This window comes from Trichosurus vulpecula, chromosome 2 (genome assembly GCF_011100635.1).
Source record: "Trichosurus vulpecula isolate mTriVul1 chromosome 2, mTriVul1.pri, whole genome shotgun sequence".
Taxonomy (NCBI): domain Eukaryota; kingdom Metazoa; phylum Chordata; class Mammalia; order Diprotodontia; family Phalangeridae; genus Trichosurus; species Trichosurus vulpecula.
The window spans coordinates 18,056,895-18,071,088 of NC_050574.1; the positions used below are offsets into that span (position 1 = coordinate 18,056,895).

The following is a 14,194-nucleotide window of genomic DNA, read 5'->3' on the forward strand; positions in this document are numbered from 1 at the left end:
ACCTTCCTTCAAGTGCATTTGCACTGGCCAGGTCTTTCTTTTGTGAATTAATCAAATAATAATAACCTTTTCTCCCGCTGGGTGCTGAATGAAGGCAGAGGGTTCTAGGACTCTGACTAATGGGGTGACCAAGGTAGGAGGGCATATTAGGAGAAAGCTCATTGTTCCCTTCCACTGAAATAGAATAGCAAGTATCTAAATTGTGTGGTGCTTTCTCCTCGGCCTGGCAGGTTCCTCAGCGTTGGGAACGGTTTTTGTCTCCCCTATAAATGAGTCGGAGGATAGCTGTGGGACATCATTAGGTAAAGGTCTGGCTGATTTGACAACTGCTGTGTTACTTTCCTGGCTGGTAGTGATTTCTACCTTATGTCCTGAGACTGTTCAGTTCCTGCTAGATCTCTGCAGAGCACCAAGGCCATGCATATGGATGTTGTTGCAACTTCATTTCCCTGCACCATCTAAAACCAGTGGAGATGTAACTAGGGTGGGGCAACGGGGCGTATTTCCAGGTGTTTGAAATTTAGAGGGCATTGACCACATTTTCAGGAGTGTGGCAATGTAGAAACAACTAAAATAATAAGTACCTAGTTCACAAGGCTCTTTAGTTAAAATATGAGATTGCCACTTCTTCCCCTTTCCCCTTGCTTCCCCTCCACACTTAAGCTTCCCCCTGGCCCAGCATAGTAGACTTGAGACATACTCCTGGGATCTCTCCTTTCCCTCCACTGTAGTTATCTTTAAGTTGATTTGAAAGCTATTTCTGGACTGCTTGCCCTGGGTACAAAAATGGTTAGTTATAAGGTCCAAAGGAAATGTGAAATAAGGAAGATGCATGAGCTGGTGGGCCTTGCTGGGGCTGAGCCTCAATCTTCGCTCCAGGTAAGTGGGCACTTTCTTCTTGGCCACACTGGATCCTCCTCTCGGCTGGCTGCCTTGTAGATGCCCTATCCCGAAGCTTCTTTAGCCTGTTGGAGCTGTCCAGCAATCACAGAGTATGCCGGAGGGGGCCCTCAGCACCCTGTCTTTGAGCGTCACATGCTCCTGTAAAGGGGAATGAATCCCTGAGAGGCATCATGGTGGAGAGGCGAGATCTGGAGCCAAAATCAGCTGGGTTCTAATTTCAGCTCTGCTGCTTCCTGCCCATATGATCTTGGGGAAGTCACTTATTCTGTTGGTGCCTCAGTTTCCCTATCTGTAAAAGGAAGGGGCTGGACTCAATGGCCTCTAAGCTCCTTCCCAGCCTTCATTCTATAGTCATATGACCCTATCCAGCAGTTTGGCATCTCAGAAATTCTCTGCTAACTAGCAATGACCTCGGGTGGCTGGTACCGGCTTCCCCACATAGCTGTGCACGGAACCCAAGCCTCCTTCTCTTTTCTTCCTCCACTGCAGGGTCATCTGTCTGACATGTGCTCTCTCAGGGGCTCTCCCTTTCAAGGCAGAGGAGGTCAAGCCAGACCAAATGGTTGAAATTTCAACAGGTAAATAAATCAGCCTTTTGACATCTTGGGAGGCAACAGTAGCCACTAACCTCCAGGAGATTGCCTGGCTGAGCAGGGTAATGATCCTAAATTATTATAGTGGAGGGACTTCTAAGGCAGAGAATGTCTAGCCATTGTGGGGAAATCCCAGAACTTTAGAACTGAGAGGATTTTTAGATACAGCTGCAACTGTTTTATCTCTGGAATCTAGTTCTACTCTGGGACAGTTAAGGCTTGAAGAGGGGCAGCTAGGTGAAAGAGCGCTGAATTCAAGTCCAACCTCAGGCACTCACTAGCTGTGTTACCCTAGGCAAGCCACTTAACCCTTTTTGCCTCAGTTTCCTCATCTGTAACATGATAAAGAAACAGCAAACTACTCCAATATCTTTGCTAAGAAAACCCCAAATGGGGTCATGAAGAGTCAGACACAACTGAAAAAGGACTGAGCAGCAAAAGGCTTGAAGAAAATGTGTAGTCCTTCATCTTGTTGGTCACGACACAGAAGTCTGTAAAGACCCTTAGAGATCATCTTATCTGCCAACTTCATTTTGTTTTATGAGGCAGTCACAGGGCCTAGGTTCAAATCTGGCTGCCTCAGTTTTAATCTGTAAAATGGAAAGATTGGAATAGATGGATTCTAAGGTCCATCAGGCTCTGAATCTCTGATCCTATTATTCAGAGTCAGAGGCCATGGATTTGAATCCTATCTTTAACACTTATTACTTAAGTGACCCTAGGAAAGACACTGGCTCTCTCCTCTCCTCCTCAGTCTCCTCCTCAATAAAATGGAGGGGCTGGTCTAGGCAACCTCCAAGGTCCTTTCTAGCTCTAAACCTATGATATATTTGACTTTTATTGACTATTTCCATCAGAGGCCTTTCATTAACAGGAAAGCACTCCCATTTCATCTGCCAAACCTTTCTCAGAGAAAGGATTATGTAAATGCATACTTCATAAAATCACAGTCCTCAGGGGGACTCTAGAAACCATCTCATTCAACCCTGCCACTTTACATGGGGAAGACACCAAAGTCTAGAGAGGCATTAAACAACTGTGCCCAAGGTCACAGGGGCAGTCAGTGACAGAGCCAGAGCAATGGACCTGGAGTCAGGAAAGACCTGACTTCAACTCTAGTCTCAGCCACTTACTAATTATGTGACCTTGGGCAAGTCACTTAGTCACTGTCTGCCTTAGTTTTCTTATCTCTAAAATGGGGGTGATAATAGCATGTACTTCCCAGGGTTGTTGTAAGGATCAAATGAGATTGCTGTAAAGCACTATAGAAATAATATCTGACATTAACATTGGGCTTTAATATTTTCAAAGCACTTTACATATATCATCCCATTCAATCTTCTCAACAACTCTATGAGATGGGTACTATGGGTGTGAGTATCTCCACTTTACAGATGAGGAAACTGAGGCTCAGAAAGATTAAGTGACTTGACCTAGGTCACACAGCTAGTGTTAAAGTTGGGACTTAAACCCAGTCTCTTTCTGATTTCAAGTCCGGCACTCCTCTCTCTCTCTCTCTCTCTCTCTCTCCTATGCTGTCTCATATCACATGGAAGAAAAGCCCGCCCCTCAGTCCCACACTTGGCAAGTTACCTTGTTTGGTGGTGAGACCTAGCATGCCATAACAGATGGTGTTCAGGACTAGGAGTCAGGAATACCTGGATTCAAATCCCATCTCTCCCATTTACTAGCTGTGTGACTCTGGGCAAATCACTTCACCTCTGAGAAATGGGCTAATAACACCTGAGAATTGACTTTGCTGGGCTATCCTGAGGCTCAAATGAGACAATTTAAGCAAAGTGCTTTGCCAACCTGAAGTCATTATGTAGGTGTTAAATATTACTGTCACTGTAAGTCCTTTTATCCAGACTCCAAGCCACTGGACAGCTTCAAAAAAAGGGAACTTGTTCTAGGCATCCGATGACAGGCGAACAAGTTAATATCAGGGACTAATCTTTAAAAGGGACTGTCCGAAGGGTCAGAAAAGACAGACCCCAACCTCTTCCACCACCTACATCTGGACAATATGAATCCATGTTCAAAAACATGTTCTCGAGACCTTGGGAGATCCTGATGTACCTTCTGAATCATCAATTAAAAATTAAATGACATTCGGCCAGCGTTGAATACTTTTTATTACATTCTAATTTTTGAGTTAATCAAAACCCAACAGTTAACAAGTATTTACTGAGTACCTACTATGTGCCAAGCACTGTGCTAGGTGAGTACTGGGAGTACAAAGACAAGGAGCTTACGTTCTATCAGGGGAGACAAGAGATGCATATGAAGGTATATGAAAAATGAATACAATCTGTACACAGTGGTACAGGCTGGGGGAGGGGCACTAGCAACCGACCTGGGGAGATCAGCAAAAGTTTCATGTAGAAGCTGAGTTAAGGGAAAGTTGGGGGTCTAAGAGGCAGGGGTGAGGAGGGAGTGCATTCTAGGCATGAGACACAGCCTGTGCAAAGTGACAGAGGTGGGAAATGCAGTGCTGTGTCCAGTTTGATGATCAAAGGAACACTAGACTAGGAATCTGGATAAGGAAACTGAATCCCAGGGAGGGGAACAGCTGGAAATGTCAGGATTTGAACCCAGGTCCTTTCTCATGAAATCCATGACTTATGGGTAAGTGAACAAGGGGATTTAGCTTTCTTCTGGCCAGATTCCAGACTCCAAGTTCTCTGTAAGCCTTGAAACTCTGTGATCTATGATCTATGGCATATGTGATATCTCTTAGTCGCCAGCCCTTCTAGATAGACAGGAGTTTATTGTCTCGCTGCTCATTGGCCAGTGCTTAGCACCATGAAAGTCTTTTCTCCCCTGAATGTCTTTGCCTTCGATAGATGACATTGAATGCTTCTCAGATTACATGGCACTATGGATCCCTAAGAGCCACGTCTACGGGCTGAAGCAGTGGCTTTCCAGAACCCTGAATATACCAGGTAAAGGAGTATTGTTACTGCTTCTGATGTTGGAGGGCTGATGGGGAAGGATACTTTTCATTTCGAGATAAAAAGGTGGTAGACTACGGGAGCATAATGAAGCACGCATTTTCCCACATGGCCATCGGGTTCATTAGTTTTGCTTGGATACATGTCATTGATACAAAAGAGGGTTCTATGGGGGTGGGAATGGGGGTGGAGAGAACCTTGGAGAAGTGACAGCATGTAAAAAAAGACAGAAAAGCATTAATAAAACCATCAAAATTTAGAATGAAAAAGAAAGCATTGTTTTCTGGAAAGGGCCAAGAATAATCACCTCTGACATTTCTGTAGTAAGGTTTGAGGTTTACACAGCACTTCTCAGACACCCACTAGAGTTCTCACACTCATCCTACATGGTGATTATTACAGGTATGTCACCCCCATTTTACAGATGAGAAATCTGAGGTGCAGAGAAGTTGGGTGATATGACCATTGCCCCATGGCTACTCTCAGTGGCAGATTTGAACCCAGCTTTTCCTTCTCCCCCAGTCTAGAACTCGTCTTTCAGAAAGCTCTAGATGGTCTTTCCCTAAGGAGAGAATTTTGACTCAGAAAGACATAAATGGCACCTCTAGCAGTGAGGAAGAAGTGTGGTACATTGACTAGAACTCTGAAGTCAAAGGACATGAATTCAAATCCCACTTCTAACACTTTCTACCTCTGCGTGTCATTTTCACTGCTCTGATCCTCTGTTTCCCCATCTGTAAGATGGGATAGTTGAACCACATGGCCTCTGAGGTCCTTTCCACCTCTAGGTCTGTGATCCTATCATCTTGAGAAGAGCCCACTTGGTTGTCAAAGATCTCAGAAACAAAAACCACCATGGAAGAGAATGAGTCAATAGAGGAAAGGGGGATCCTGGGCATCCCTGAACACTTAGAGGAGAAAGGGATTTAGTGCTTAGTGAGGAAATTATACTCCTAGAGTAGCAGTAACTACCATGTAGGTACCCATAAGAATTTCATTCCCGAGGTCCCCAACAGAGGGAAAGGGGAATGGAGTCAACTCAAAGAATTGATTGTATGGGAATGCCATGTCGTACAAGAGCCAGGGCTGGGGGCTGGGTGGGGCAGAAACAAGAATAGGGAGAGAAACCTGCTGCTATCCCTCTTCTCATAGTATACACACACACACACACACACACACACACACACACACACACATATATATATATATATACATATACATATACACACATACACATCTACACAGAAAGAGAGAGAGGCAGAGAGAGGGGAGTGAGGAGAGAAGGGGAGGGAGAGAGAGACAGAGGCAGGGGGAGAGAGAGAGAGAGAGAGAGAGAGAGAGAGAGAGAGAGAGAGAGAGAGAGAGAGGAGAGAGGGAGAGAGAGAGATGGGAGAGAGAGAGAAGGAGGGAGAGAGAGAGCTTTTTAAAGTTCCCAAACTCAAGAAGACATCAGTTTTATTTACATTATCTCATTTGAACTTTACAAAAACCCTTTGAGGTACTACAGGAATTATGCCGCCCATTTTATAGAGTAACAAACCTCATCTCAGAGAAGTTAATATACTTGCCTAGGGTCACACAGCTAGCAAACGTCAGAGGCAGGATTGGCTCCTGAGGCTTCCAGATAACCAAGCCCATCAAGCCCATCCACTAGGCCATTCTTGTCTCTAAACTCCTATCGCAAGGATACTTGGAATTCCTGTCCCTATCTCCACCTAAAGGCTGAAGTTGAGGGTCAAAGGTTTAGAGTCTTTTCTCTGGGGTGGTGTAGTAGGTAAAGTGCTGCATGTGGAGCAAGGGAGATGTGGATTCCAATATAGCCATGTAACCATCAGCAGTTGTCATCCACCCCTCTAAAGCTGTCTTCTCCCGCCAAAAGAGAAGGCAGGGCTAGATAAGCTCTCAAAGCCCCTTTCAGCTGGAAATCCAGGAGCCTCTCTTTAAAGGGATGGAACACCTGTGAGCCTCCTGCCTTTTCATCAAAGGTCCAAAAGGACCCGAAGGAGACAGGCAGCCAGTTCTTGGGAGAGAAAGTCAGCAGCCAAATGAACAAGCCATGTTCAAAGACTCTGGCTTTGTGTGTTAAAAAGCCACTTTCCAAGAAGAAACCTTCTGGATACATTAAGCTGTCGCCTGGATTTCAGTGGGCTATTATTAATGGAAAACAATAGATTAATAGTTCTTAAACGCTTGTTCAATAAGTAATTTTTATGGCCCCGGATAGAGGCCATTAAACATTTCTGTGTGTTATTATAAAGAAGTTTTAAGCGTAAAATCATAAAGTCAATAATCGGAGAATTAGTCGCAGCGGCCAGCCACAGACCATTAGTTTTAGGCCCTGTCAGGGACACCTGTAGCTTTCATGAGATACTTTTTATTTCAAGCCAAAGCCGGGGCACCACCAGGTGGGATCAAGGAAATGACGCTGCCTGCTGTCTTCCATAAACTTAAGAGGACAGCAGGCAGGTGCAAACAGCATGGAGCCAGGCAAATATTTACAAAGTGCAAACCTGAAGGCAAAACAAAAATGTGCCAGATCAATTTGCACATCTAGACCTAGACATTTTATTTCCCCAGTGAGGCTGTACCTTTCATATCCTCTCCTTTGCCAAACGCACGACACTGATCTTGTTCTAAAGTGCATTTTAGGAAAGATGGTAGCTTATCAGAGTTTCCTTCCGTGTAAAGATTTTAAGGATAATTCTCTAAAATATTGCATTAGCCTCCATGATATAGTATTTGAGGTGCCCCTCGTTCATGGGCCCCGCAAAGGCTGCCCCAGGACTAGGTTCTTTGTGGGTTAGAATCTTCTCCAAGTCAAAGCCATTGAGCCTCCACTGATATGTTTATTTTTAGGAGTCATCCAGAAGACATACTTAGTTCAAAGCAAAGGTATTTAATGTAACAATGTATGAGAGCTAGAAGGGACTTCAGAGGCCTAGTCCCATGCCCTCAGGCATCTCCTAACCTGTTCCTGTGTCATGTTCCCCTCTGGAAGACTGGGGTGGCCTATAAACCCCTTCTCAGAATAATGTTGTTAAATGTATAAAATAAAGTACATAGGATTACAAAAGAAACCAACTATGCTGAAATAGTTATCAAAATGTTAAAAAAAAAAAAAGAAAAAGGCAAGCTCACAGACCCCAAGGTTAAGAAGACTTCCTCTGAATCATCCAGAAGTCTCAGGAGCCCCTTCTTGGTGCTTTGTTGTCCTAATCCAGCCAGATCATAGGACCATAGAATTAGAGCAAAAGGGACCTTTGAGATCACTGAGTCTGACCCCCTCATTTTGTAGAGAAGGAAACAGAGAATCCCAGAGTCACCCAGCTAGTAAAGACCGAAGTGGGATTCAAATCCAGGCCTTCCTGACTCAAAGCGCAGTGCTCTCTCCACCACAACCTCCTGTCTCTTATTAAGACAAAGAGCCCTCTCACATTTAGGATCATGGAAGTATAAATTTAGAGCCATAAAGGGACCTTATAAGCCATATAGCCCAAGCCCCCCCAACACCCCTCCCATTCATAGACAAAAAATAAATCAAAACCCAGAGAGTGACTTGCCCAAGGTCATACAGGCCAAAAGTAGTAGGGACAATATTTTAATTCAGGTCTGTCCTTTTCCCTTGCTAGTGAACTGGGGGTCCATGGAAAGGGTGAATTCTTTCCTGGCCAGGTGTGGTTATTTCCTACATCCTGACTCAGCTGGCAGTTACATTTTCCAAGCACGCTACACAGCCTGCTTCATGCAGCAAGAGGTGGGTCTTTTTTCTTCCCTGGTATTATAATATTGTTCGTCAATATACACTAGTGCTCCATGGCTTCTATATAAAATCTGGGAAGAATTACCTCTTGAGATACTTCCTTGCTGAGACACAAAAGGAATGAAATGCTTTACAAAATACAGGAGGCAAAAGGAGGAGGAGTAGAAGCTAATCAATTGACTGACTTGCTGTTGCCCATACATGGTATCCTGTCCTCTATGTCTGGAATGGGGCAGCTGGGGGGGGGGGTGCCACAGTAGATAAAGCACCAGGCCTGGAGTCAGGAAGACTAGTCTTCCTGAGTTCAAATCTGGCCTCAGACACTCACTATCTGTGTGACTCTGAGCAAGTCACTTTACCCTGTTTGCCTCAGTTTCCTCATCTGTAAAATGAGCTGGAGGAGGAAATGGCAAACCGCTCCAGTATATTTGCCAAAAAAAAGCACAAATGGGGTCACAAAGAGTCAGACATGACTGAAAATAACTAAACAACAGCCTGGAATACATTCCCTCCTTACCTCTGACTGGTAGAAACTTGCTTCAAGGCTCTGCCCAAGGGCCACCTCTTACAGGACAGGCTTGTCCTGACTCCCTCACTTGCTCTGCCTGCCACCCTGAGTTATTTTGTATCTACTTTGAATAGATTTTCTTTTTATTTTTCTGCGTAGGTATCGTTTACCTCCAATAAAACGCAAGCTCTTTAGGGCAGGGACTGATTCATTTTTGTCCTTGTATATACTTAGCAACTGGTAATGTGCCTGGCATGTAGTAGGTTATTAATAAATGCATGTCAAATAAATGAAGAGGGACAGCATAGCCTAGTGGATAGGGTACAAACTTGGAACCAGGAAGCCCTGGGTTCAAATCCTGCTTCAGATAATTACTAGCTATGTGACCTTGGGCAAATCATTTTACCTTGATGGCCCCGTTTCATCATCTCTAAAAGAAGAGGGTTGGAACAGATGACCTCTGAGGGTTAGAGCAAAAGAGACCTTTGAGATCATTGAGTCATTGAGCAGTTAAGTGACTTGTCCAGGGTCACATAGCTAGACAGTATCTGAAAAAGGAACTGATTTTAGGACTTCTTGACACAGAGTCCAGCCCCTTATTCCCAGCACCACCTAGCTCCCTGTTCACTGTATTTTCCTCTTTCATTTTCATGGATAAATCCACTTACAGAAAGCAAACTACCTACTGGAAATCAGGATATTTCCAAAAGGCATAAAGAGTTTTGGGAGAAGTGATCGTTACATCCTGAAGTGTCCAGTGATAACTTCCAGACTGAGCCAAGAAAGCATCCTTTGTGGACCAGACACCATTCAGGTAAAGGGATGCCAGGACAGGTTGTGCATTTGCTGCATCAGAGTTTCCTCAGCCCTCAGGTTAATCATGCACAACCTCCTGCTCATGGGAAGTGGCAATTCACATGCCACGAGGTCCAGGGAGAAGAGTTGGTTCTTTGCACAATCTGACTCCTTACACATCCATGCCACAGAAGACCACGTAGGTAGATGTAAGGGCTTTCTCCAGCCATCCTGGCTGTTCTTCCTCATGACAGTGATGTCTCACTCAAGGGAATTCCAGCTCAATAGGTTTGGCTTTGTAAGACCCATCCTGCAGAGGATGGTTATTTCCAATGCCAGGTGTGCAAATATGGCGGCCACCAAACTGTGATCGGTGTGGCTGGTTAACAACTCACCTAGGAGACCTGATAAGCAAGAAGAGCAGGGATAGTAACAGCAAGCACTGGATCCCACCATTGATGTTTTCTCTAGAACCATCCCAAAACACTTTCTAAACCTGAGGTTCCTTGTTCAGTTCAACATAAAGTACCTACTATGTGCTAAATGCTCTGTACTTGACATACTCAGTCAAAAACAATGTAGGCTCAAGGAGTTTACAATCTATTGTAAGTAATACTTCCTGCATCCCTCAGAGGGTGGCCACCTGATTTTATATTTGTTGTTCAGTGGTGTCCAATTCTTTGTGACCCCACTGATCAATAGCAAACCAATACTGTCCATCAGGATTCTCTTGGCAAAGATACTGGAGTGGCTTGCCATTTCCTTCTCTAGTGGATTAAGGCAAACTCAGGTTAAATGACTTGTCCAGGGTCACACAGCTAGTAAATGTCTGAAGCTGGATACGAACTTAGGTCTTCCTGAGTCAAGGCCCAAAGCTCTGGCCACTGCGCCACCCAACTGCCTGATTTTCACTTTATGTAAATCATGTAGTACAACTCCTTCATTTTACATAAACTGAGGCCCAGAGAGGTGAAATAGCTTGGATGAATGAACAAAAAAGAATTTGGTAAGTATTTGCTATGTGCAAAGCACTGCATTAAGAGTTGGGGATACCGATGCAAAAAGCAAAACAGTCCCTGTCCTGAGGGAGCTTATGTCCTAATGGGGGAACACCTATGTGGGAACTGGCCACCAGTGGAGGGGGCATTTTGTTTTGGAGAGCAACAGGGATGACAAGGGGTGCCCCAGCAGAGACAAACTCTTTCTAGTAGTTGTGGCAAGATTGGTTAGAGATCCCACATAGAGTAAGTGCTAGAGTTGGGGTTCACATCCCATGTCCTTTGACCCCAAATCCAGCGTACTGTCTATTTCACCAGAGCAGCTAGGCAATGCTGTGGATAGGGCGCTAGATTTGGAATCAGAAAGACTCATCTTGATAAGTTTGAATCCAGCCTCAGACACTTACCAGCTGTGAGACTCTGGGTAAGTCACTTCATCCTGTTTGCCTCAGTTTCTTCATCTGTAAAATCAGTGGGAGAGGGAAATGGCAAACCACTCCAGGGTCTTTGTCAAGAAAACCCTGAACAGGGGTTATAAAGAGTCAGACACAACTGAAACAATTGAAACATGTCCACTTCACCACAGACTCCAAGAAGAGAAATTACTTTCTTTGAAACCAGCACTTAGATCAAAGCATCATAGATTTGGAGCTGAAGAGACCTCAGGGGCCACCTAATCCAAAATTCCCATTTTGCAGGTGAAGAAACTGAGGCTCAGAAGTGACTTGTCTAAGATCATACATCCCCTCATTAGCAGGGCTGGAATTCAAACCCAAGTCCTTTGACTCTAAATCTAGCACTTTTTGCTAGCTTGCTACACTGCCTCCCTAAAAGACAGCAACGAATTACAGTGCCCCAGCCCCTCCCATCTCTTACCACGCTTCCCCTTCCCGAACACCTCACCTAATCGATTGATTCATTCTCCACAATTTCTGCGACCCGTTTTCTCGGCTGCCCTTTGAACCTGCATTAAGTTTTAATTAAGCCAGTTACGCCAGCACTGCCCTTGGTTAAATGCGGCAGTGGGCACTTGGCTCTCCCCTGCTGCTGGCTCAGTGTGCCCAGGGGTGTATACAGAGCCGGTGCCCAGCTAGCAGCTATTGAGCTCAGCTCACTTAAGTGTGCCCACAGGCACAGCGCGCAGTGCAGTACAATAACTGTCCATTGCCCTGGGTTAAGTGTGCCCAGGGGTGCCCCTAAACTCAATGTACTGATTAGCTATTGCTCCCAGCAAAGGGGACCCAGAGGCTCTAATGAATGTCCACAGGCACCTAAATATAACCTTGTGCTCAAGGATTCAGCTGCAGACATTTAAAGAGCCCTGAGTGTTTGTCTCTGGGTATTTTAGAAATGCTTCCTTCCCCATCTTCCTATTTAGAATTTCTCTCCCCTCCTCCTAAAATCCAGCCTCGCTCTGTAATCTCATTTCCTTCTCTTCCCTCCCCCTCCCCCAAATCAAAGCAAAGCAATTTGAAGCAGGGAATAAGTCAAGACAAGGATTTAGAAGCTTAAAAAATACTAGCCACGTCTTGCTTTCCATCCACTCGCCAGCCAGTGGAGTCTTTCCCACCTTTCTACTTGGGTGAAGATTCCAGGAAGATCTTGATTAGATTGGAGACAAGTGGTCTCCCCCTGGAGAAAGTAAGCTCCCTGAGGGAAGAGTTTGTTTGCATTTATTTCTTTGTACCCCCCAGCGCTCAGCCCAATGCCTGGCACGTGCTTGGCGGGTAATAAATGCTTGTTGATTAATTTATTGAAAAACATCCAAGGATGGGATCATAGGAAGTAATAGGAAATGAAAGGGACCTTAAGGGTAATCTCAAAGGTACCAAACTCACATCCCTGCCTGCTGCAAGAGTCTGCAAAACAGCCGAGTGCATCCAGAACCTGATTAAAATGTAATTGGGAAATGTTTCACAAAATAAATAAAAATACAAGGCAACATAGATAATGCTAATTTGTGGTTTTCTAAGTGAATATATGGCCTACAGGGATCAGTTTCTATTGGAGTTTGACACCAGCCAATCTTATTTTACAGATGTGGAAACTGAGGCCCAGAGAAAGGAATTGATATACCCAAGGTTATGCTGCTACTAAGTAGTAGAACTGGGATTCCAATTAAAGTCCCCTGACTCCAAATTCAGACACTTGAGGAAGAACATGAGGCTCAACATGAGTTGAGCACAAGGAAGGTCTATGGTTCCTGGCAGTAGTGGCCATGGAGGAAGGCTTCTTTCTCAAAAAAGGAAGCTACAAAAGAAAGTTGGGACTAGATGGGCTTTGGAGTCCAAAAAACTTGACAGTAGAAAAACCACTGACTCTAAAGTCAGAGGACCTTAGTACAAATCCTGCCTTTGATCCCTTCCTTCCTTCCTTCCTTCCTTTCCACCTTTCTTTTTCTTCCTTCCTTCCTTCCTTTCTTTCTTCCTACCTTTTTCTTTCTTCCTTTCTCCCCACCTTTCTTTTTCTTTCTTTCTTCCTTCCCATCTTCCTTTCTTTCTTTCTTTCTTTCTTTCTTTCTTTCTTTCTTTCTTTCTTTCTTTCTTTCTTTCTTTCTTTCTTTCTTTCTTTCTTTCTTTTCTTTCTTTCTTTCTTTCTTTCTTTCTTTCTTTCTTTCTTTCTTTCTTTCTTTCTTTCTTTCTTTCTTTCTTTCTTTCATCACAGTTAAATGACTTGCCCAGGGTCACTCAGCTAGTAAGTGTCTAAGGCCAGATTTGAAGTCTGATCGTCTTGACTCCAGGGCCAGCTGCTCCCAATATCTATTTCTTACATCACCTTAGGCAAATCCCTAGACTGTGTCTTCTTCATAGCAAATGATGAAATTGGACTGGTTAGAATCTGAGGTCTCTTTAGCTTGAGATCTAGGAGCTCGTGATATGTTAGCTGTTGGACCATGGGCAAGTCCCTAGTCACTTCTCTCTCTCTCTCTCTCTCTCTCTCTCTCTCTCTCTCTCTCTCTCTGTCTCTCTGTCTCTGTCCGTCTGTCTGTCTGTCTGTCTGTCTCTCTCTCTCTCTCTCTCTCTCGCTCTCTCTCTCTCTTTCTCTCATAACTCCTTATGTTATAAGTGAATCAAAGATGCAAAGGATTCAAAGACAAAACCCAAATACTCCCTCCAATAAGAGAGAGGTTTCTGGGAGCTTGTCTCATTTGTCCAGAGCTCCTGGCTGCTGTCTCTCCGAAGTGAACTGATGGCTTCACTGGAAGATGCAAGTCTTTTGGGTTTGTATGTATTTGTATGCTTACATTCTGATGAGGGGCAGGGAGGGATACTCTAGAAATACAGAGAAAAAAAACAAACTCTATGTCATGTATAGCAACTCCAAGATTATTAGGTTGTAGGTTGACGCTGACATGAGGTAGCAGAGGGTACCACCACAGTGGTGATGAAATCTCAAACCTGGAATCCCTCTCCCAACCCTGTAATTTCACAAAGGAGAATGGAAAATCAGGAAAGGCCTCACAGAGGAGGAGGCCTCAAGGAGTGAAACTTGATTCTAAGTGGGGAAGGTGGGGAAGGAATGAATACATTCAAGAATTGGGGACAGAAGTTGGAGATGGAAACCATGGGAAAACCAATGCTTAGAGGAAGTGTGACCTAAAATGGAAAGGGAAGAAGGAAGAACCGATGGAGTATTTAGGGATGAGAGATTTGAGGAGTGAAAGGAGAGCCTAAGGGTGCGAC

The 14,194-nt window shown here is 44.4% G+C and overlaps 1 protein-coding gene across 1 annotated transcript in view; it reads left to right on the forward strand.

Moving 5' to 3' along the window:
• The first annotated feature begins 828 nt into the window (after window positions 1-828).
• Window positions 829-14,194, forward strand: part of C2H1orf127 (chromosome 2 C1orf127 homolog) — a 48,766-nt gene continuing 35,400 nt past the window's right edge. The window contains exons 1-6 of the mRNA XM_036743629.1: window positions 829-879; window positions 940-1,043; window positions 1,393-1,481; window positions 4,343-4,441; window positions 8,080-8,204; window positions 9,389-9,532. Coding sequence (XP_036599524.1) covers window positions 829-879; window positions 940-1,043; window positions 1,393-1,481; window positions 4,343-4,441; window positions 8,080-8,204; window positions 9,389-9,532 — 612 coding nt within the window. The remainder of the gene's footprint in view (window positions 880-939; window positions 1,044-1,392; window positions 1,482-4,342; window positions 4,442-8,079; window positions 8,205-9,388; window positions 9,533-14,194) is intronic.